The sequence below is a fragment of the Bos taurus genome, chromosome 21 (assembly GCF_002263795.3).
Source record: "Bos taurus isolate L1 Dominette 01449 registration number 42190680 breed Hereford chromosome 21, ARS-UCD2.0, whole genome shotgun sequence".
Taxonomy (NCBI): Eukaryota; Metazoa; Chordata; class Mammalia; order Artiodactyla; family Bovidae; genus Bos; species Bos taurus.
The window spans coordinates 20,743,770-20,767,262 of record NC_037348.1 but is presented as its reverse complement, the minus strand read 5'-3'; the positions used below and the strand labels follow the sequence as shown (position 1 = coordinate 20,767,262).

General features: G+C 35.1%; 1 protein-coding gene and 2 non-coding genes across 7 annotated transcripts in view; 1 reads left to right on the top strand and 2 right to left on the bottom strand.

Moving 5' to 3' along the window:
- Positions 1 to 23,493, bottom strand: part of FANCI (FA complementation group I) — a 64,608-nt gene that overhangs the window by 20,384 nt on the left and 20,731 nt on the right. For all 5 annotated transcript variants that reach the window (XM_005221829.5, XM_005221830.5, XM_010816963.4 and 2 more), the window contains 9 exons: positions 21,035 to 21,124; positions 20,228 to 20,364; positions 17,121 to 17,301; positions 15,668 to 15,755; positions 9,788 to 9,918; positions 9,258 to 9,328; positions 8,352 to 8,466; positions 6,627 to 6,749; positions 2,837 to 2,905 (listed from right to left, as the gene is read on the bottom strand). In XM_005221829.5, the coding sequence (XP_005221886.2) occupies positions 2,837 to 2,905; positions 6,627 to 6,749; positions 8,352 to 8,466; positions 9,258 to 9,328; positions 9,788 to 9,918; positions 15,668 to 15,755; positions 17,121 to 17,301; positions 20,228 to 20,364; positions 21,035 to 21,124 (1,005 nt within the window). The remainder of the gene's footprint in view (positions 1 to 2,836; positions 2,906 to 6,626; positions 6,750 to 8,351; positions 8,467 to 9,257; positions 9,329 to 9,787; positions 9,919 to 15,667; positions 15,756 to 17,120; positions 17,302 to 20,227; positions 20,365 to 21,034; positions 21,125 to 23,493) is intronic.
- Positions 20,655 to 20,728, bottom strand: MIR2363-1 (microRNA mir-2363-1). The gene has a single exon (NR_030947.1). It is a non-coding gene; the product is annotated as a microRNA mir-2363-1 (primary transcript).
- Positions 20,656 to 20,727, top strand: MIR2363-2 (microRNA mir-2363-2). Its single transcript, NR_030953.1, has one exon. It is a non-coding gene; the product is annotated as a microRNA mir-2363-2 (primary transcript).

The following is a 23,493-nucleotide window of genomic DNA, read 5'->3' as shown; positions in this document are numbered from 1 at the left end:
GACTTTTGGATTAGCAGAAACAAACTATTATATATAAAATAGATAAATAAGATCCCAGTGTATAGCACAGGGAATTATATTGAATATACTGTAATAACTCATAATGAAAAAGAATATATATGTAACTGAATAACTTTGCTGTATACCAGAAACAAATACACTGCAAATCAACTATACTTTCATAAAAAAAAATGTTAATTGCCATTTTCCTCTTTTTAACTTTTGGAGTCTATATAATTTTATTGGTCCACATACTAACCTGAGTTGGGAAGCACTGCTCTATGCTTTCAGTCATAACTTGCCATGTTAATGTGCAAATGTAGATGGACTGATCATTAGTTTGAAAGATAAAATATAACAAGATATAAATTTTATATAAGATCAGGTCCAAGGTCCACTGAAAAACTTTTGATAGTGTAAGACCTTCCAATCATTTCTCCACTTCCAAATGGAGCTTCTTTAGCAGAATTAGCACAAAGCAACGGCATAAAAAAGGAGGAAGAGCGAGAGGGGACGAGAAGTACCATTTATAGCAAAATGGTGGGCTAGGGTTTAGAGAAACCCTCGCAGTAAAGAATAAAAAACACTGCATTAAAATTTTTATATAGATACATTTATTAAATAGATAGCTAAGATAAAAGGAAAGTAAAAGAAATCATGAAATTAAAGACAGAGCCTAGGGTCCGCATGGGGTTGTATCAGAGATTATATCTAGATTGTATCAGAGATTGTATCTGAGATTGTATCAGAGACCTTCACAGAAAGCTGGAATTCTCAAAAGCAGATATCCTTAGTGGATGAACCTAAAAAATAAATCCACCACATGGAGGAAGATAGTGAGGGGATATGTACTTACCTACCTACCTCTGACTTCAGGTGAAGGGGGAAAAGTCTTCTCAGGGACTTTCTAACCATAAGTTAGTTAGCTGAGGCTAGAATTCACATGACTTCAAATATAGGGTTATTTTAGAGTTAAGACTGTCCAAATCATTAGACAATATAGCTGAAAGTTTAAAGAAAGTGTTTAACTTTGAAACAAGTAAGGGGGGAAATGGAATAAAGGAAATTTCAAATTTTACAAAAACCAGAAAAAGAGGGAACATCCCCAATCATTTTACTAAGCTCATACTAAACCAAAGAAATTCAGTATGAAAAATGAAAATTATAGGCCATTCCTTCTTGTACAGATGTATGTATGTCCTAAATGGAAATCAAACCCAGTAGTGTATAAAAAAGGTAATATAATCAATTTGAGTTTATTCTAGGAATGCAATGTTTTTTTAAAAGATCAAATAATATAATTCATCACGGTAACAGATTAAAGGAGAAAAATCATATGGTCATCTCAATAGATACAGAAAAACATCTGATAAAATTTAACATGCATTCAAGAGTAAAACAACAGAACTGAAATGGCAGAAGAAAGTAAACTTGAAGACAGATTATGAGAAAATATAAAATCTGAAGAAAACAGTGTAAAAATATTGAGGAAAAATGAACCAAGATCTGTGGAACAGTATCAGGCATTCCAATATACATACCACTGAAGCCCCAGAAGAAAAGGAGAGAAAGAGGGGATAGGAAAAAATAATCTGATGAAATAATGAATGGACATTTCTCAAATTTGGTGACAAGCATCAACTTAAAAGATTCAAATAGCTTAATCAACTCCAAATAGGAGAAACACATGCTTCAGCTCTTGAGCCAGATCTGAGTTCAAATTCTAGCTCCATCACTTATTAACTGTGAGACCTTGGGCAAATTAAATTACTTAACCTCTTGGAGCCTTAAAACATACATCTGTAAAATGGAACTAAGCAGTTATTTCACAGGGTTTTGTGAGGACTAAATGAGATCATCCACCATATACCATTCATAAATTGCTTGCCCCTCTGTAAGTGCTAAACATTAAGTACTGTTGTTATTACTATTAGTACATAATAGTCTCTTGAACTCTCTCAACATATATTAAAAAAAAATATATATATATCATACAATGAAATATTATTTAGCCATAAAAAGGAATAAAGACTGATGCACCCTACAATATGGATGACCCCTGAAAACATCATGTTAAGTGAAAGAAGTCAGTCATAAAAGACCACACATTGTTTGACTCTATTATATGAAATGTCCAGAATAGGCAAATCTATAGAGAGAAAAATAAGACTGATGATTGCTTAGGGGTAGAAGGTTTGAGGAAGGATGGGAAAATTAAAGGGGGGGTAGCTAAACGGTGTGGTTTTTTATGAGAAGATAAAACGTTCTCAATTGACTGGTGATGGTTGCACTTTGTGAATTCACTAATTCAAATAAATGCTTAATAATAAATGCTGAGAGTAAAAAGGTCTTATTCACATTAGAAACTCTTCAGCTAAATTCTTCTCATCTTGATGGTCCTTTGAAATATTTCATAATTTGCAGCTTTTTAAAAAAGCTGAGAAATATAGAAAATAACCTAAGAGACACTCATGAATATGTCACTCAGATTTGAGAAATGTCAATATTTTACTGTTTTCTCCAAATCACTCTTCTTTATCAGAAATAAACATAACAGATACTACTACTGATGGCCTTTGTATAAATGGTTCTACAAAATGCCCTTCTGACTTAGGATGTTAACTGAGAAGGTTAATTGTCAGACAATGGCAATATGGTAGACAGATAAACAGTGATTAAAATAAAACAACATGAAATAGCATCATGTACCCTAGGCATGTTTACAACGTACCAGTGGACTACTTAGGAATTATTTTATATTTTGAAAATTATTAAAAATGTCAATTACTTAATGCCTTGGTACCTGTTCCCTTATATCCATGAAAATATAATTTACCTGTGAGAGCAGAGTTTGCATGACTGAGTTAGCCAGCTGAGAATTCCTTCGAAGGACATCATAGAACCCCTAAAAGGAATCAGAGGACAAATAAGCTCTCTATCAGAGTCACTAGTGATTTGCACAATCTTAACTTTAAAATAACTTTGTGTTTCTTTACCTATTCTCAGCTCTCTGAAAAAAAGATGGAGGCCGTATATGCTAGAGGGAGAAACAATTCAGAAAGTTTAGGTTATTGGCCTACGCTAATGTGAGATCTCTGACAATGAGAACTGGATTATAAACTGACCATAATCCTCACAACTGTTAGACATCAGGTCTCGTCTGGCTTTGGGGTACTTTTCCCTTTCCCAGACCTCATTTTTTCCTCTTATCATACATTAGCAGCCTTCCTTTTTAGGGCACTCCCCTACTCTCCAGTGATTCAAAAGTGCCTCCTGGACCTAAGCACCCTAATGTGAATGACTATGACATTTCTTCCCATCCAAAATTTCCCAGTCTTAGTTTAAAACTGCTCAGATTAAAATCCTGGGGACGCTTTTCTTTTTGGAACCTGAGACAGAGGTTATACAGTCTACCAGTGAGAAACAGAAAATGAGAATTGACCACCCCCCCCCATTTTTTTTTTAAAAAACAAAGGATGATCAGCCCTAATAAGTATTAGGATATTTTATAAAAGTATAATGGTAATAAAAAGACAACTGTGTTCCTGGCACAAAAATTACAGAAAAATAAAGGCATAGCATACAAACAGAAAGACTCAGTACACATGAAAGAGGCAATATATTATACCTGAAAAAAGAAATGGCTAATCTCGGAGGAGTTGGGTCTTTATATATTAATATAAAAACTGCAGAAGAATTTAGTTAAACAAAAGCATTAAAAAAAATAAAAGAAAATGCTAGTAAATATTCACTGGAAGGATATGGACTCCACACAAAAGAGACAGTAGGTATCTCAAAGGTGAAGATTACAACCAAACTGTAAAATCTAAATTTCTAGCTCTAAAATGATTATCATTAAAAAAAAAAAAGCAAATGGCAATCTGGCCTGTACTTACAACAAGTATGACAAAAGGTATTTATGTTAATAATACGTAGAGTTTTTTACAAATCAAAAGTACTAACTTAAGTCTTTGATGAATAAATGAATACCAATATCCTAACAGATTTAGGACTACGAGACATTACAAAGTAATTTTTTAAATTGGGAGCTAAATAAGGGTTGAGGATTTCTTCTTTTTAATACAGATGACTGTGGAGAAGAGTTAACTTAGTAGTCTGAGACTGCTATCCTTGGTAAGGTCCGCTTCCATGGAAAGGTTAGCCCTTTGGCTGGTGGCTGTGAATCTGGCTGATCAACAGTTTCTTATACTGATATAAAACTCCCAAAACAATGAGAAGCTTACTGTGCCTAAACTGTATAAACAATATAGTTTATGTTCTTAAAGAGGAATCTGGTTTCCTGAGGACTTTCCTCTATGAGCCTCTTGCTTGTGCTATTTTTTGCTTTGTATTCTTAACTATAATCTTAGCCATGAGAACAAATACATTCTGTTTTATGACTCCTAAAGAAATTTTTAAATAGAGGTGGCTTTGGGGACCCCCCCGCCAGTACAATTGTTCCAGCATTGTTTGTTGAAAAGACTATCCTCTTTCTATTGAATTACCTTGGGATCTTTGTCAAAACTCTACTGACCAACTTTATACTTTTCAATTGTGCTGTTCATCTTAGAGGTGCTTACATGCCATATAACTTGTAGAATCAACTTCTTAATTTCTACCAAAAAAGCCTGGGATTTCACTCAATTTACAGATCTTTCTGACACTTAAAAATATTGACAATATTGATTATTCTATTCTGTGAACACTGCGTATCTTTCCAATTACTTAACTCTTCTTTAATTTCTCTCAGTGATATTTTGAGGTCTTCAGTGTACATATCCTGCATATACTTTGTGGAACCTCTCCTTAAGTATTTTTCATCTACTATAAATACTACTTTCAATTTTGAACTGTTTGTTGCTAGTAAGCAGAACTATAAGTGACTATTACATGGTTACTGATCTTGTATTCTACAACCTTACTATATCATTTTTTGTAGACTCTTTGGTATGGTCTATGTACACTATGTGAATCAAGACAGCTTTACTTCATACTTTCAAATCTATAAGCCTTTATTTCTTTTTCTTGCCTTGTTGCATTGGATCAGACCTTCACTTCAATGTAGAACAGAAGTTTTGTGAACAAATATCCTGTTCCTGACCAGAGGAGAAACGCATTAAGTTCTCTCACTATTTAAATTAGATGTAGGATTCATAGACCCCTTTTATTAAATTGAGAAATTTCCCCTCTAATCCTCATTTGCAAAGAGTATCTGCGATTTTTCATCACAAATGTTAAAACAAAGGTATTCTTAATCATTAAAAAAAAAAATTCACTGCTTGACAGCATATGCTATAGACTTGAAAATGTTGTATCTTTAACCCGCCAATGTGGTCATTCACAGTGGTACATTACTGTCAAACAGTCAATGTGGTACAACAATATTCATAGTGAAAAACTGGAAGCCACAAAAATGCCCCCAAAATAAAAAAAAGTTAAATAAATTACTGTATACAAAAAGAGCACTTTTTAGCATTCAAAATTATGTAGGCAAAGAACATTTAATAAAATAGGAAATGCTTACAGCATAATATTAAGAGATAAAAAGCTAGAGAAATCTATGATTCCAATTTTGTGTAAGTATGCATATGAGTGGTAGGACTAGTAATAATAAAAAAAAATTTTTTCTATACTTTCTATATTTTTTACAATAAACCTGAAAAATCCAATGTCAGGTGTGGTGCTTGGCAACTACAGTAGCTCAATAAATGCTATTTTAAAAATGCCAAATGAAAGTATAGCTGTGCTCTGAAATGACTTGCACTTAATCTACCTGCTAGATTACCTAATGTTCTCCATCCTATAAAATATGTGTGCTGAAGCACAAAGCATACTAAATGCTAGAAATTGTACTGCAGTCTCCCATGACTGCAGACTTTTGTTCCACTGGCTGAATTATATCCTAATTACAAGTCAGTAGTAATATTTGTTCCATTCATTTTTTGCTAATTGTACTGTCATTACGTAATCTACTCAAGACATTCTGTAAACTGTTGGAAACCAAGAGCAAAATGACAAGCTGTCTGGGGGAATTCCCTAGCAGTTCAGCGGTTAGAACTCTGCTCTTTCATTCCTGAGTGTGTGTGTTCAATCCCTGGTCAGGGAACTAAGATCCCACAAGGCATGCAAGCATGGCCAAAAAAACCCAAAACCCACTAAAAACACAAACAAAAAACCCCAAGAAGTTGTTTTTATGAAAACTAAGTTGAATATTTTGGAAATATTTAATAAAAGTAAATCTGTAAAACTGATTTCTGATGGATTGGGGGAGGGGTAAGACAATTCTAAAAACAGAAAAAACTAAACACATTTAGAAGATTTCTCTACTAAGACTAATCTGGAGTATTTTTCATACTCAAAAGCAAAAGAACTTTTCCTTAAAACAAAAGGCTGGTAAATTAACAGTACATTTAAATATTTCAAATGAAAACATTTAACATGTTTCAACTATTCTTTATGCTTCCTCACCTTCAATGAATTTTTGGCCAAGCATCAATAACTACTAGTCCTCACTGCACTAAATAAGAGCATATCTACTGTACTCTGGTAAGAAAAATTATTAAAATTAAAAGGATCAGTGGAGTTGGGGAGTGGAGTACTACATCTCTTTCACCCTATTGATTTACCTCATAAAGCATGAGTCGAACATCTGCCTGCTGACCTAAGCATCTCTTCAAACTATCCATGATCTCAAGGCAAAAGGTCTCATTGGCAACAGAATTGTAACGGCTATGGATATCCACATGGACCTGAAAGGAAGAGAGGTCAGTTCATGAAGATCTTACCTGAGTAAGTATTAATAGTTCCATTAAGGAGTAAAATGAGCTGGTATTTTTGGTTAAAGAACCTTACATTTAGCTTTCCCCATATGGCAAAACCCAGGGCTGAGGCAGACACTATAATCATTATCAAGCCATGATAAGTATCTTATTCTATTTTGGAATAAGAATTTTCAAGCACTTAAAAAAAATTAACTTACTCATTCCTTAAGATTTTCCTTGGCAATGTGGTACAATATTCCTAAGTCACCTACTTAGGAAGGCACACAGATTATTTCATGCCACTAGAATTTAGTAGTCATAATAAACTTAATTTTACTTAAAAGGCTGAGAATTGAGCTCTTCTGAGGGTTCCATGAACTCCTGAGAGGTTTAGAGGCAGGTAGTTTTGTTTAGATATGGACATGACAAAGAATAATACTGCCTGTTTGATTTACATAATAATTTCAGCAATTATAGACCAAGAACCCTAATCCTTATTTCAGGCATCTTAGTGAGGTAGTTTAATACTGCTGCTGCTGCTGCTAAGTCACTTCAGTCGTGTCCGACTCTGTGTGACCCCATAGACGGCAGCCCACCAGCTCCCCCATCCCTGGGATTCTCCAGGCAAGAACACTGGAGTGGGTTGCCATTTCCTTCTGAGGTCAAATCCTAGTTCTACACTTTACTGGCTATATCACTTAGGGCAAATTATTAACCTCTCTCTGTCTCAGTTTTCTTATATTTAAAATAGGGATATTAGCCATTCATAAATGATATCCAGTGTTCCTAATATTTAATCTATGGCATAAGTTATAAACAAAAGTGGTGAGCTGTTGTAACAGCAATAAAGGATTCCTAAAGAAACTGCTATACAGATGTCTCTTATTTACAAATCATATTAGTACTGAATTTAAATGACAATTTTACTGCTGCAAAGCCTAGATTATCATATTATTGTAAAAAGCTTTGTTTTCTTAGATTACAGGTTTTATCAGGTGTGCAAATAAATAAACTATTAAAACTGAGGACAGTAACAGTATTTACCTAGAGAACTGCTGTGAAGGTTAAATGAGAAAATAAATGTAAAGCACTCAGAACAGTGTCTAGCACAGTGTTGTCCATTAGAAACACAATACAAATTACAAATGCAAGCTGTATATATAATATTAAGTTTTCTAATAGCCAAATCAAAAGAGTAAAAAGAAATTGGTGAAATTAATTTTAACATTTTACTTAGCCCAACACAGCCAAAATATTATCTCAACACATAATCAAAATAAAAAATTATGATATATTTTACACTTTTATCTCACACTAAGTCTTCAAAATCCAGTGTGTTGTTTTATATATACAGCACAACTCAATTTGAACTAGCCACATTTCAATCAACATACAGTTCAAGAGCCAACTTGAAGCTAGAGGCTACCATACAGCAAATTTGCCATCAGTAAGTGATGGCTGATATTATCATCATCAGATCCTCAGTTTCAGGATCATCTGTACAACCAGAACCCGAGTAAAAAAATCTTTACATCATCAACTACTGCATCAGTACACACATGATAAGCTGGTGTGAAAAAAAGTCCTTACCTGGCTAACACCAATAGACTGGCTGCACTGAGAAGACGACAAGCTGCCTAAAACTTTGAAGTTCTTCAATAGCAGTAAAAACCCAGCAACTGCAGATTTTCGGGCATCAAGCTGGCTAGCTCAGGAATAGACAGAGAAGAAGTTACCAAACAGTACTGATTTCACAGGAATAAGCTTTTGTGTCAGAAAAATCCAGTTAGTTTTATACAGAAAAAGAATGTGTATTAACAATGAAGAACAGAGCAAAATAAACATACTAAACAAGGCATAGCTGTTCACATCAATTAGGAAGGACAGGAATTCAGCTGAAGTTTTCATCTACTTAACCTCATGACACCATCTCTACTCTTCTCTATCCTGCTGACAAGCCTTTGTGGGCAGTGAGAACAAGAGTCCTGAGAGGCTGCACAATGAGTTGATAAGTCAAACATAAGTACTAAACAACAAAGGAAATTGTTGATTTTCTGAGTCTAAAGGAGACTTCCCTTCTACTTAGAGGAGTGCAGTGCTTGGCACCTTGTAAACCCTCCATCCAGAGAAACCATTCATCTCACTGAGACTACAACATACAATGCTGGCCTATCACACACGCTTCTGGGAAAGGACTAACAAAAACTGTCCGCTCTACAACATGGAGAAACAGCATTTGGCTGCTTACTAGTTGCTCCTCTGAATACCCATGAGTGTACTATAATATGGACAATGTGACAATAATTTGGTATTTTATCCTTAAAGTAGCAAATTCTTTCCACAGTACTCATCTCATAATCCCTTTAGGAGATGGTACTGTCATCTCGATCGTGCTTTAGAAATTTGCATGACTGCTGTACTAGAGGTGACTGCAGAGAGGACTTTAGGTAACATTAGAGAGCGTCATTTCCTAGGATCTCAGGGGATGCTACATACCTGGCAAACATGGCTTTCCGAAGGACAAGTATCAAGGAGTCTCTTATTGACATGCTGACTTTGAGAAGGGGCTGAAAGAGGAAGAATCAGTGTTAAAAACAGCAATTTGTTTATTAGCCTTAGCACATTTCTATTCAATACTGTCACCATTTGGCTTAAGAAAGCTTGGTTCCATTTTATAAACACGCTGCAATGTTTATTGCACTTAGTAATAAGAAGAGTTAATACTAATGCTAAATTGAAACTAGTTGTGAATACCTTTATATCTATTGTCTTCAATTAATAATTTCCTAAGAGCCTTTCAATTACTTCACTGACTTGAAACAGAATCAAAGGAGAGAGAATAGTACTATGAAGAGGGGATAAACTTGGAAAATAAACCCTAGCTCAGTGCTTCTGCTCTTTTAATAGAAGGTTCTGTCTTAGAATCAAGGGAAACAGGATTTCTTATACATACGTAATTATGAAGAAATACATCAGACTTCCACTGCAACCTTGTTCATGAGCTGCTTAGGAGTCAAAAGACTTACCTGCACTGCCTTCAGCAGTCCTTGTACGGTTTGAACGGGTAGAAAGGACAAATAGTCAAAAGTTTCTGTAACTTTAGATGAACAACTTTGAAGAACTAATGGTGAATACTTGATGATATCTGAAAGTAGGTCTGAAAAATGGAAGCTATGATCAGTTGCCTCAAATAACTAAAGAGGTTTTAAATAAAAGGAGCATAAATATAGAAAAAGAAATGATAAAAAAGTTTTCTGCTCCTTTCTCAAATAAGGCAAGTAATATACATTTCTGCTGATCCTATATACTGTAAGGTCAATGGTAACCAGATACTTTTAAAAAATTTTATGTCCAAAAGGAAGGAAGAAACTCATTATAGTGCCTGAACAACCAGCACACATTGTCTTCATATTTCCAAGCTGAAATAAATCAATAAATATTTATGAATTTTTATTATAAACAAGCATAATTATATGGTCCTACAAGGAATATACAGAAACACAAAACACGGTCTCTCTTCCTTCAAGAATGATAATTTAGATGAAAATCAAGAAAAAAAATTTTTTTTAATTTTATTTTTAATTGGATGATAATTACTTTACAATATTGTGCTGGTTTCTGCCATACATCAACATGAATCAGCCACAGGTATACTTATATTCCCTCCCTCTGAAACCTCCCTCCCATCTTCCAAGAAAAAAATATTTTAAAAGAATGAAAGAAGTAACAAAATCATATCAAGTATCTAATAATTCCAAACACTGTTCACTGTCTATGAAACAGTAGAGAATTTAAATAGGAGTGTAAAGAAAGTGATCATTATGGGATGGTATGCTTTAGGTGAGCAAAGAGGAAAAGGAAATTTAAGTTATATTCTAAAGAATGCACAAAGAAACAGGGAAAAGTCCAAGTAAAAGTACAGGAAGGTAAGTGTAAGACATATTCAAAGGATGGTGGGGAACTCTGTGGAGGTGGGGTGAAGGATTCAGAAAAGTAAATAATGGAAGTTAATGCTGGAAAGTGAGATTCAATCAAATTGTCAGGGACTTTTTTGTTTTTTTTTGGCCATGCCATGTGGCATCTAGGATCTTAAGTTTCGAAACCAGGGATGAACCCAGGCTCACATCAGTGAAAGCACCAAGTCCTAACCACCGGACAGCCAGGGTGCTCCATCAAGAACTTGAAGTAAGAGGATAAAGACCTGGTAATTTATGAAACAAGGTACTGGTGATTTCTGGGTGACAGACAGATGTTTTGGGAATACTGTTCTGGTAGCAATTTGCAGGGTGAATTGCTGCAGAGAGAAAAGAAAGCAGGGAAGCCAGTTAGGAAGCTGCTGCAGTAGCCTAAATGGAAGGTTATAAAGTTGGGAATTAGACAAATTGATGTCTGTGTGTGGCAGGGAGGGTATAAAAAAGAAGATAAAAACCATGAGGGAAAGAATGAGAGAACTTAGGTACCAAATGTATTCCAGAAGACTAAAAGAAATTCTAGCCTCTGGGACTCAGACATCCATGTTTCAGCTAACAGAAATAGGGACAAAGAAAGAGGTTGTTCGAAGGAAACAGTATTACATTTGAAATAAAAGAAAAAAAAAAAAAGCTAAATGGAAACAGCTAGCAGGAATGAAGGCACTCAGGCACTGAACTAAGCAAATAGTCCTGACATAAAGATTTGGGAGCCATGCCCACAAAAGCTCCCCCCCCAAAAAAAAACCAAAACAAAACTGAAATCGTGAGAACAGAGGTGATGATATCTACAAGTAAGAGAATGTATAAAAAGAGGAAGAGACACTTTCCACCACGATGGAGTAACACTAACCAGTTATCTTCACTTTAAACACCTACAACAAAACAAGCCAAATTACATAAAACAACAATTTTCAAACACTAGATAATAAGCAGTACACAAAATGATCCCTGAGAGAGGGAAATACATGAGGAGAGGCTTATAATTGTCCCATGTTACTGCCTGGAGAGCTTCTAGACAGGAACACAGAGAAAAACTCAGAAGCCAGTGGTCTTCCTGAGTTAGAGACAGAGTTGAGAATTCAGGAAAGCCAAGGCAGCTAGCACTAGAAAGGAAAGGGCTGCAGTGAAAGCACCCTGGAGATGTGCAGGGGGCTCTCCTTGCATGTGAGCTGAGTGCTCCTCAGCATATGTATGTGAAAAAACAACCTGAGTGAAGCTAAAAGTTACTGGCAAGGAGTAGGCAAATCCATTCTCTGAGGTCATAAAGGGCAGGAAATAGTTCACATTCACAACACCCACACTGTACACACCTCATAATATACAAGGAACATTGCCTTAATTGCAGCATCAAGTTAGCCCTAGATTAAAAGCTGAATGGTCTTTCATTACACAACACAGAAATAATCATCAAAAGGATTAAATACTTTCCAAGAAACAAGTGAAAGTGAAGTCGCTCAGTTGTGTCTGACTCTTTGTGACCCCATGGACTATAGCCCACCAGGCTCCTCTATCTATGGAATTTTCTAGGCAAGAGTACTGGAGTGGTTTGCCATTTCCTTTTCCAGGGGATCTTTCCAACTCAGGGATCAAACCCAGGTCTCCCACATTGCGGGCAGACGCTTTACCATCTGAGTCACCAGGGAACTTAAAGCTCAAGAATATTTGAAGGAAAAAAAAATCCAGCAAATCAACAATGTGAAACTCATAAAGTCTGCCATCTGATCAAAACTTATTAATGATGCAAAGAAGCAGGAAAACACAACTCATGATGAAGACGACATAAATCAACAAAAACATATCAGAAACAACACAATGATAGAATTAGTAGACCAAACCTAAATAACACACTTCTAAATAACCCATGCATTAAAGAACAAATCACAAGAGAAATGAAAAAGTATGTGGAACGGAATGAAAATAAAAAACAAAATTTATAGGATGCAGCTAAAGCAATGTTTAGATGGAAATTTACAGTGTAACGCCTGTATTGAAAAAAAAGAGAAAGACCTCAAATTAATGACACATGCATTTAACCAAAGGTAGCACAGACTAAACCCAAGGTAAGAAGTGGAAAGGACCCAAAAAAGCACACAAATCAATAAAAACTAAAAACAGAAAAACAACAGAGAAACTCAATGAAATGAAAAGCAGGGTCTTAGAAAAAAATCAATAAAATTGATAAACCTCTTGCTGCTGCTGCTAAGTCACTTCAGTCGTATCCAACTCTGTGCAACCCCATAGACGGCAGCCCACCAGGCTCCCCCGTCCCTGGGATTCTCCAGGCAAGAACACTGGAGTGGGGTGCCATTTCCTTCTCCAATGCAGCAAAGTGAAAAGTAAAAGTGAAGTCGCTCAGTCGTGTCCGACTCTTCGCGACCCCATGGACTGCAGCCTACCAGGCTCCTCCATCCATGGGCTTTTCCAGGCAAGAGTACTGGAGTGGGGTGCCATTGCCTTCTCCGAAACCTCTTGCTGGTAAACACAGTATTCCAATAATACTATATTTTATGGACTCTGAAATCTAAAATTTTCATGTATCAGAAATATTCTTCTATTGATTTTTTTCACCCACTTTAAAAAAGCAAAATGAACCCAATGCAAGCAAGAGGAAGGAAATAATAAAAAGCAAAATTTGGTGAAATTGAAAATAAAAAACCAATAGAGAAAATTCAAACTAAAATCCCATTCTTTGAAAGGCTGTAAGCTGACAAGTTTCTAAGCCAGATTGATAAAGAAAAAAAGACAAATCACTGATATCAAGAATGCCTGAGTTTGCAGATGACGTGATTTCTATGTAGAAAATCTTGAAGAATTGCTGAAAAGCTACTAGAACTAATAAATGGGTTTAGCATGGCTGCAGGGGATAAGGTCAACATTAAAAAAGCAACTATTTCTACATGACAACAGTTAGCAATCTACAAATTGAAAAATTTTTAAATACTATTTACAACAGTGTCAAAAAAATGAAATAGGGATCAACTGACAAAAGATACAAGATACACACACTAAAAATATAGAACAGTGTTGAAAGAAATTGAAGACCTAAATAAATGGAGAGATATACTGTATTCATGAGTTAGACGACTCAATATGGTTAAGATGCCAATTCTCTTCCACATTAATCCATAGATTTGAGGCAATCTCCATCAAAACTTGAGCAGACTTTTTATAAAACTTGACAAACTGATTAGTAAATTTACTTGGAAATATAAAGGACCTAGAATAGCCAAAATTATTTTGAAAAAGAACAAAGTTAAAGGACTTACACTATTGATTCTAAGACTCAATATGAAGCTATAGCAATCAAGACATAACATAGCTCACTGGAATAGAAGATTCCTAAAATAGATCCACACATTATATAGTTAGTTGATTTCAATAAAGAAGCCATAGTAATTCAATGAAGGAAAGATAATCTTTTCAAAAAACTGTGCTGGAACAATTGGATAGCTATAAGCAAAAAAACAAACTGTTATATTATACCATACACAGAATTTAACAAAACTGGATCATATATTTAAGTACAACAGATGAAAATATAAAACTTCTAGTAGAAAATATAGGAGAAACCTTAGGGACCTTGGATTTGGCAAAAAAATTTTTTAAATACATGACACAAAAAGCAGCAACTATACAAAGAAATTGATGAACTGACAAAAATATTTGCTCTTCAAATGACATTGTTACAAAAATTAAAAGTCAAACCACAGACCAGGAGAAAATATTTGCAAAACCTGTATCTGACAAAGGATTTGGAAAAATTTCAAAATTATGCTGAAAAAACTAAACCAAAAGGAAAAAGAAAAAAAAAGGTACATATTGTAGGATTCCATTTACACAAAATATTTAAAATTTATAGTGACAGAAAGCAGACCAGACTAGATAGGTCAGGGAAGGAAAAGAGAGATGCAAGAATACATCAGAAAAAGGCACCAGGAAACATTTCTGGGTGATAGATAGGTTCATGGTCTTCCCCAGTGGCTCAGCAGGTGAAGAATCTGCTTGCAATGCAGGAGATAAGGGTTCAATACCCAGGTTGGGAAGATCCCCTAGAGGAGGGCATGGCAAACCACTCCAGTATTCTTGCCAGGGAAATCCCATGGACAGAGGACTCTGGCAGGCTATAGTCCAGGAGGTTGCAAAGGGTTGGACATGACTGAAAACTTAGCGCCCACACAGATATGTTCATCTTGACTGTGGTGATGGTCTCCATTTCACGGGTGTACACACACACCAAAAGTCAAACTGTTATACTGTAAATATGTGTACATTACTGTACCTCATTGTATTTCAGTAAAGCTGAATGTAAAGAAAGAAAAAGTAGAATGAAATGTCAAGTATAGAACTTTGGAGAACCTTGACATTTAAGGATAGAAGAAAGAAAACCAATCTCTAAGAAGAAAGAAAAACTGATCAAAGGCAGGATAAAAGATGCAAACTATTACAGTTATCAGAGAACTTCAGGAGAGTTATAAATAGTGTAGAATGAAAAGGAAATTAAGGAAGTTGATGATTAAGATGAGTGGATTTAGGCATTAGGAAATATGTACGAAAAAAACAAAAAATTCAGAGGTCACCAAAGAGACCAAAGAGGTCACCAAATGACCACTGGTCACTCTGACCAATGAAGTCAGAATGTCAAGGGTTAAGAGAGTGGGAGGTCAATAAGTAGACAGCAGAAGGACAGGACTCACTTGACAATTATTAAAACAAAAAAGAGAGAAAGCTGATGCAAAGTAGAAGTTTCACTCATATGCTCCTTTCCTTCTTGACAACCATAGACAATATAAAAGAATTTATTTTTACTGGCATCATAATCAAAGATCTTGCATTAATCTACTATATCATTAAGGTTTTTTCCCAGGATCCAAAGCATTATGACATTTAAATAAAAATATTCCTGACAACTTTTCCCACCCTTTCAAAGTTCAATACCTAAGAAATGATTGATGGGGGAGGATGCTCTGGTAACAACCCTGTTGAGGACCTGCTCCAGAATTTCTTGTCTGATCATCTCATGGATCTAAAAGGAGCAGAAGAATCAATAAAATATTCCTTGGTGAACTTCAGCTTACAATTGTATTAATACCTATTAGGCAGAATAAAGAAAAGTTTGAATATGGGTAAAACTGGACTGCTTATTTCAAAGACAAACATTATGCGAATCATCTGGAAAGAATCATTGAATTATCATCCTGTACTCAAATGATTCATTAACCAGGCAAACTTTTATTAGCCTTATAGAGAGATCATATGAAAGTACTGCTACATGTAAGGTCCAGCAGCAAACAGGAATAATTCTACCTAGGTATCTACTATTAGGTCAACGTCCATATTTCTGACAGTATGCACAACTTTCATATTAAAATTTAAAAGCCCATAAAAAAACCCTGAAAATCTAGAAAATCTTCAATAACCCTGTCCTCAGTTTCTAGAAGCAGAGTAGTTGCCTTAAAAAGGACCTGTTTTGAATTTTTACTTGAACTTTAGCTAAATTTCATACCTGAACTTGATTACTTTCGGTAGAGACTGATTTCTTTCAGACTCTGGATTAATAATTTGATTATTAGTAAATTCTATGTTCTACAGATACCGTGACAAGGCCAACAACTGTGTGAACCAAGTAGAACCTTGATTTAAAAAAAAGACTAATTTTAAAACAAAAAATATTAAGTCTCTTATTCTAAGAATGTTTTAAAATCAGATTACTGTTAAAGAGTCATGTGTATCTAACATACAACCCTCAAGGACTATTATATGGTATTCACTTTACTTCTGGATCAGAACATCAGATTTACATTTAAATTGACCTCCAAATAACACTGTTAGCAGATACTTTTGGTATGTAGATACACTGAAGAATGGATGTCAAGATGACTTAGAGAAATCACTAGCAAAGCAAATTTGTTTAGCCTCAGATATGATCTTATTTAGATTGAGATAACAATCGTAATATGGTAATGAATTAAAAGAATATGAATTTCCCATTTGGGGTTCTTCAAAAACAATAAACCAATAGGCATGATTCTTCAAATTTGATGTTCTACAGCGACCTAAAAGATTATTTTTTGTATAAGGGTATAAAAAAAAATTCAGAAATGATTTACTGCTGGAGGAAGAAGAGGAAATCATAAGGAAGCTAACCTATATTCAAACTTCTAAGAAATGGTCAGAAAGAACAGAAATTAGAATAGATGAAAAACTCAGATAAAGACTGAGAAAGTATTCATCAAACTGCATCTATTAATGTTTCAACTATTATCCCAGTTTCTGTTCTCAGAAACTGCTACATACTCAAATTGCCCAGTCCCCCAAACTCCCAGGTGAATGTCCTATTTGTAGTATAATACAACAAAATGAGGGAATGGTTGCTGAACTCGAGTCTCACCTTGAAAGTTTCCAATAGGATATTAGCTCCCAGCTTACAAGCATGCTGGTTTGGCATTCTAGAAAGACCTGAGCTGGTTTCAGCAGTTTTTCCATCAAGAATCTTCTTTGGCCCATAGGAATCCATTAAAATGAAGCCAAATTCTACCAAGCCCTGAGTAACATGATCCCAACTATGAACACTGCAGGAAAACAAAGTTTAGTTAAGAAGAAAAACTTAATAAAACACCTTACCTCTACACTCTTTGCCATGTTACACATTTCCCAAACCTGACCTGTATAACCAACACCCCACATGAGTCTTTCCTTTTCATGTACCCTTAATCTGGCAAAATTCTGAATTTTTGGAGGAACAGTAATGGGGAATTGGTAGGCAAGCAATCTCTACCGACAGATCACCATGAAAATCCAGAAACTATGGAACATGAAGCAACATATGGAAGAAACTGGAATATTTCAGTGTACAGATCATTAGAGATTGCCACTCAAGATTTCATGACTACATTTTAATTTCTGCTTCTACTATTCCCCTCATGCCAATAACAACACATATACATATGCTTACAAGTTTGTCTTCCTCTCTAGATTGAGATTCTCTATGGTGGAGAGCACACTGTAGTCATATTTTTGCTCATAGAGCCTAGCACAAATTCTGGCATATAGAAGGTACTCGGTAAATATTTATAATAGGAACATTTATATTCATATTTATTTCATATTCATATTTATAGTAGGAATTGGTCTGATGAATGACTGGATTTCAAAAGCATGAAATAAAACTACAACCAACCTTTGGAAAGCAAGAGAATCCCTGGTGATTTTATACCACTTAATGTTACCCACTATAGTGGAAATCATGTTTATAATAACCTTTATATCATTACATCTACCTGCTAAACAGCAACAAATTATAATGCAGCATTAAAGAATGAAAGAGTTGTGAATAGATTCTCATAACATTCTGACAGATTTTAACAACAGTCACACTCTGGGGATCTGGGATCAAGATAATAAAATGAGTACATGCTCCATTTTTCCCAACCTGAATACTTACAAATGACAGAAAAGATAGATATAACTGTGTGTGAATGTCTATATGTGGTGCATGCATACAATCCATGATAACGTGGAAAAATAAGAGGTGCTTTGACTGTCTAGAAATTATGAAGAATCCTTAAAAAATGAAAGTAATAGAAGGAAAAAAGAAATCATAGACAGCATTATGCAGACTGAAAGGGTGCCTCCAAAAGCGGATGCCAAGGGTAGGTATGCTGGGAACTGGAAGGAACCCTGGGGCAACTTTTGTGGTGACTGGCTAGGATACCCCTGGATGAAGTTCAGTACACATCAACCTTCTCCACCTTTTTCTCCAAGACCTCACTGCATCTGGGGCCTGAGAGGCAGAGCAGCACTCTGAGAGGATGACAACATGCTGAAGGATGAGGGAGACACCATACCTAGAAGATCAGCCCCTGGTACATCCTACTGCTACCCTCGTATCCCTGAGGTAGAGTGTGTTAAATAAATACAGCACTCTCAGACAAACTAATGGGGAACGTCAAATATGATAATAAGGAAATAAGTAATCACCAAATACAAGAAAATAATACGACCAGGAAAGAGAAGCACCAAACTCAACAAAGAGAACCAATCCTATGGGAAAAGATTAATGGAACAAATAGAAGATTTTAAAAGTCTAATGAATATTCTCAGAGAAGAAAGACTATTGCAAGAAACAAAAAATAAACTGTTATGAAAAAACAACCAAGTGGAAATTTTGGAAATAAAAAACATGATGGATAGAGTGAAAACCTCAGCAGATGGCCTAAGAATAAAATGCACAGAACTGAAGAAGTAACTAAAGAATGAGCTCAGGAATTTTTATTTTATTTTGGCTGTGCCAGGTGTTAGTTGTGGCATGCAGGATCTAGTTCTCTGATTAGGAATCAAACCCAGGGCTCCTGCATTGGGAGCATGGAGTTTTAGCCACTGGACCATGAGCAAAGTCCCAGGAATTTTTGTAGAACTTGACACAAAAAGACAAAAATACATAAAGTATGAAAGAAAAATTGAGACATAGTATACAGAGCAAGATATTCCAAGAGAAAAAGGAGAGAGTACTCAAAAAAAATGAAGAAAAACATTTCAAGAGGAAATACATGAATCCTTATAGTGGAAGGGTACATTAAACACCAAGCAGAAATCAGATGGGCCAAAGTATGAGATTCAAAAGATAAATGCAAACAAAGAAACCAGTAAAATAATGAAGTCTAAGTAAGTATTGCTTGTTAGTAATAATGCTGAACAAGAAGGAAGTGGAGAAATTGTGCCCTAAAGTTCTCATTTTGGAGAGAAGAGGCAGTTACAATCCATTTTGCTACAAAATGTCTTATCTGTAATGTGAAAGAGTTCATATGTGATTGGTACAGATGGGAGTAAGTACAACCTAGAAGTTGTATTGGTTCATAGTGATTTTTTTCCTAGTACATTAATGTTTTGCACCTTCAGATTATCTGCAGGTAAGCACAGAAATTGTCAACAGAGCTAAATACAGCAAACCAAAACCACAAAAAAAGCATGACTCAGTAAAGAATATTATAACGGCTGATGTATACATGTATACAATGAAATACAACATTAACCATGAAAATAACAACCAGGATGGTAACCAGTTTTTTTTCTATTTTTTCTATTTTTACTTCTATATTTGGTTAAAGATAGATTTGCCTAAAACTGCTCGTCAGTTGTCTAAAACTACTAATTCAATTCCATCCATCATTCCCAAACTCCAACAGTTACAGTAAAAAAATCTGTTTTTTATTTACCTAAAAAGCCAATGAAGACTTAGACCAACAGAGCAGTAATAGTACTAAAGGAGCCGACTTCAGTTTCGTATTCTTGCTAACAAGGTGGCCAAGAAATCAAGCCTTGGGATTTTAGAATCTGTTGATACAGGGGAAGTCTGCTTGATCAATTTTAAGGGATTTAAACCTTGATATGTGAAGTCAACAACTATAGTCAACAGTTTTCTCTGATGGGCCATAAGTATGGTACCGCACTGCATTTTCTAGCACTAAATAGCTTAAACCTTATGGTTCATAAACTTACCTATTATTTACCACTTCCAAGATCATGGTTGAAATACAACATTCATTAGGAAATAGACTCTGAATATATTTTGAGCCTTGGAGAAGCTGAAGATCCTTAAAGTTTTTTATAACTGAAGACTTTAAAAAGTCAAACACCTAACATAATGAAAGAAATAGGAAAATGAAGCAAAAATGTATAGCCCATACTAGAGAATCTTAACCCTGTAACTGTTCCTACTTGCTGCCACACACTCATATCCCTATAACTGTTTCACTAGATGAGCATGACGCAAAAATTATAACTTTCAGTGAGAACTTAAAAGGAGCTGAAGACATGCCTGACTTGAGAGAAAAATGGCTAAAAATCAATATTACCCACACCCAGGGAAACACGTATGAGAAAAAAGGGTAAAGGATTTTATATTTTCATTCTTGCAAATAATATTTCTAAGAAATATTCCTTGACCAAGTTGAAACCTATTCTCATTAATTTCAACTTGGTCAAGGAATATTTCTTAGAAAGCTACAACATAATACGACTGCTATGAATACCCAGCTAAACTTGCCATTCTTGCTACCTGGACTGTGTGATGTTCCCACTGCTATTCCCATCTCAGCCTCTGGCTTGCCACATAGTTTGAAACAGAAGTATAAATCAAGTATCTGAAGAAGTCTTCAAGCAGCTCCCAGAGAAGAGTGTGGGCCTACATTCTTACAGGGGAATTTGCTGCTGGCAGGATGGGAGTGAAATTATTTAGGAAAGGATAAACAGGCTCTTACACTCCTTATCAACTACAGAAGGAAACCAAAAGTCACTCATAAATACCTGTTCCTCAAATCTTTGTATTCTTGTTACAGAGAGCAAGAGGGCGATGCTGAAAGGACAAATACTGCTGAAATCTCCTTGCTGTGTTGCCTAGAACAGACAAACCAAAAAGAAGTCATAACTTACATTTGAAAAATACAACATATTCTACTTAATAACAGGTCCTTAAGTGGATCAGAAACCTAAACCTAAGAGCTAAAACTATAAAACTTTTGGGACTTCGCTGGCAGTCCAGCAGTTAACTCTGTGTTTCCAATTCAGGGAGTGCAGGTTCAATTCCTGGTTGGGGAACTAAGATCCCATATAACACAGTATGACCAAAAAAAAAAAAAGCCTACAAAACTTTTAAAAGGAAACACAGCTTGGTATTTTAAATCATAATTTTTTCACATGTGAATTGAATAAACTTGGGGGAAGTAATGTATAGCTTACATTTGGAAGGATAGAATTTGTTTATATATAAAGAACTGGAAACAAGAAAAAAAAATAAAAGGAAACACAGCAGAAAATCTTCAAGAGTTCGGATTAAAGATTTCTCAGATACAATGCCAAAAATATAATTTATGTAAGTAAAAAACTGATAAACTGGGCCTCATTAAAAATCAAAACTCTGGTGCTTCAAAAGAAACACCATTAAGAAACAAGCCACAGACTGAAAAAAATATTTGCTAATCACATACACGATAAAGGACTTGTACCCATAATATACAAAGAAATCTTAAAACTGTGTAAGCCATGCAATCAAAAGATGGGGAAAAGATTTGAATAGACATTTCATCAAAGATTGTTGATGTTGCTGTTCAGCTGTTAAGTCATGTCTGACTCTGCAATACCAAAGATATTAGAATGGCCAATAAGCTGTTTTATAGCTATCAGAATAGGTATAAAAAAACAGACAGTAACAAATGTTGGCCAGGATGTGGGAAAAAAAGGAGTCCTCATACAGTGCTGGTGGCTATGTAAAATGTTGTAGCCACTTTAGAGGACAGTTTGGTAGTTTCTTTAAAATATAAACATGAATGTATTACAAAACCCAGAAATTCTACTGGTAGGTATCTATCAAGAGAAATGAAAACATATGTCTCTACACAAAGACATGCATTTGGATGTTCACAGCAGCATTAGTCCTAATAGCCAAAAAGTAAAAACAACTGCAGTGTCCATCAACTGGTGGACATCTAATCAACGGACACACACACACACACACACACACACACACACAGTGGAAGACCATTCAACAACAAACAAGAATGAAATACTGGTAAATGCTACAACATGGATAAAAACCTTGAAAAATTATGCTCAATGAAAGAAGCTATACACAAAAGATTATATATTAAGTGATTTCATTCATATGAAATGTCTGGGAAAGGTAAATCTATAGAAACAGGCATGAAGGATCTTACAAGGTGATGAAAATGTTCCACAACTGAATTATGATGATGGTTGTTGCACAACTGGGTAAACTTAAGAAAAATCACTGAATTATACTTTAAAATGAGTGTATTCTATATTACATAAATTGTAACTCAATAAAGTTAAAAAATAGGTTTTTGAGCCCTAAAAGAAATGGCAGACAACAAAAGAAAAAAATAAATCAAAGATGAATAAAAGAGAAAACCAAAAAACAAAAATAAAACAGTAAACAAATACAAAGCTTGTTCTTTGAAAAGAACAGTTACTAGAAACCTAAATAAAAAAAGAGTATATAGACACAGAGAAGATAAAGGAGCTTTAAAGGCTACTTTTCACATTTGGTCTTTAAATATCTTCTCCTACAAAAGGGACCTGAGGCTCCTTGGAGAAATCAGATGCAATAAGGAAAGCACAGGTGTGTTTTGGATAGCTTACGCCATGGAAGTGCTCAAAGACTAACATGGCCATGTTAGAAGGACACATAAGCCAACCTCAGGGATCCAAATGGCCAAATATGGATCATTCTGGGTACTGTTTATGAGTACATGGAATTTTAAAAGGTTCATGGTTGCATAACAATATTCAAAAAAAAAAAAGAGGGAGGTGTGGGGCTCTTTTCACAGAAAACCAACTAGAAGGAATGACCAATAAAAACTTCTGATTTTAATTCTACCATTTTGCAACTCCCAGTATAATTACTGATTTAGGACAAGAATCATTAATAGATGGGAAACCAAAATCCACTGTGTGGAAGATTGCTAAGGAAAGGATTTTCACATGTCTCAAATTATGACCCCATGGATTAATTTCTAATTACAAAGGGAAACATATATCTTTGCAAGTGAAGAAAACTGCTGGTCCTTGTCTTAATAAAATGATTTGGCTAAGACTGCCTGATACTATGAGCCTTTTGATGTGATGCAATAGAATTAAAGCCTCTGGGACAAATCTAGCTCACCACCTTTTTTTGTACAGCCCATGAGCTAAGACTGCTTTTCACATTTTTAATTGTTGAGGGGAGAAAAGTCAAAGGAGTAATAGTA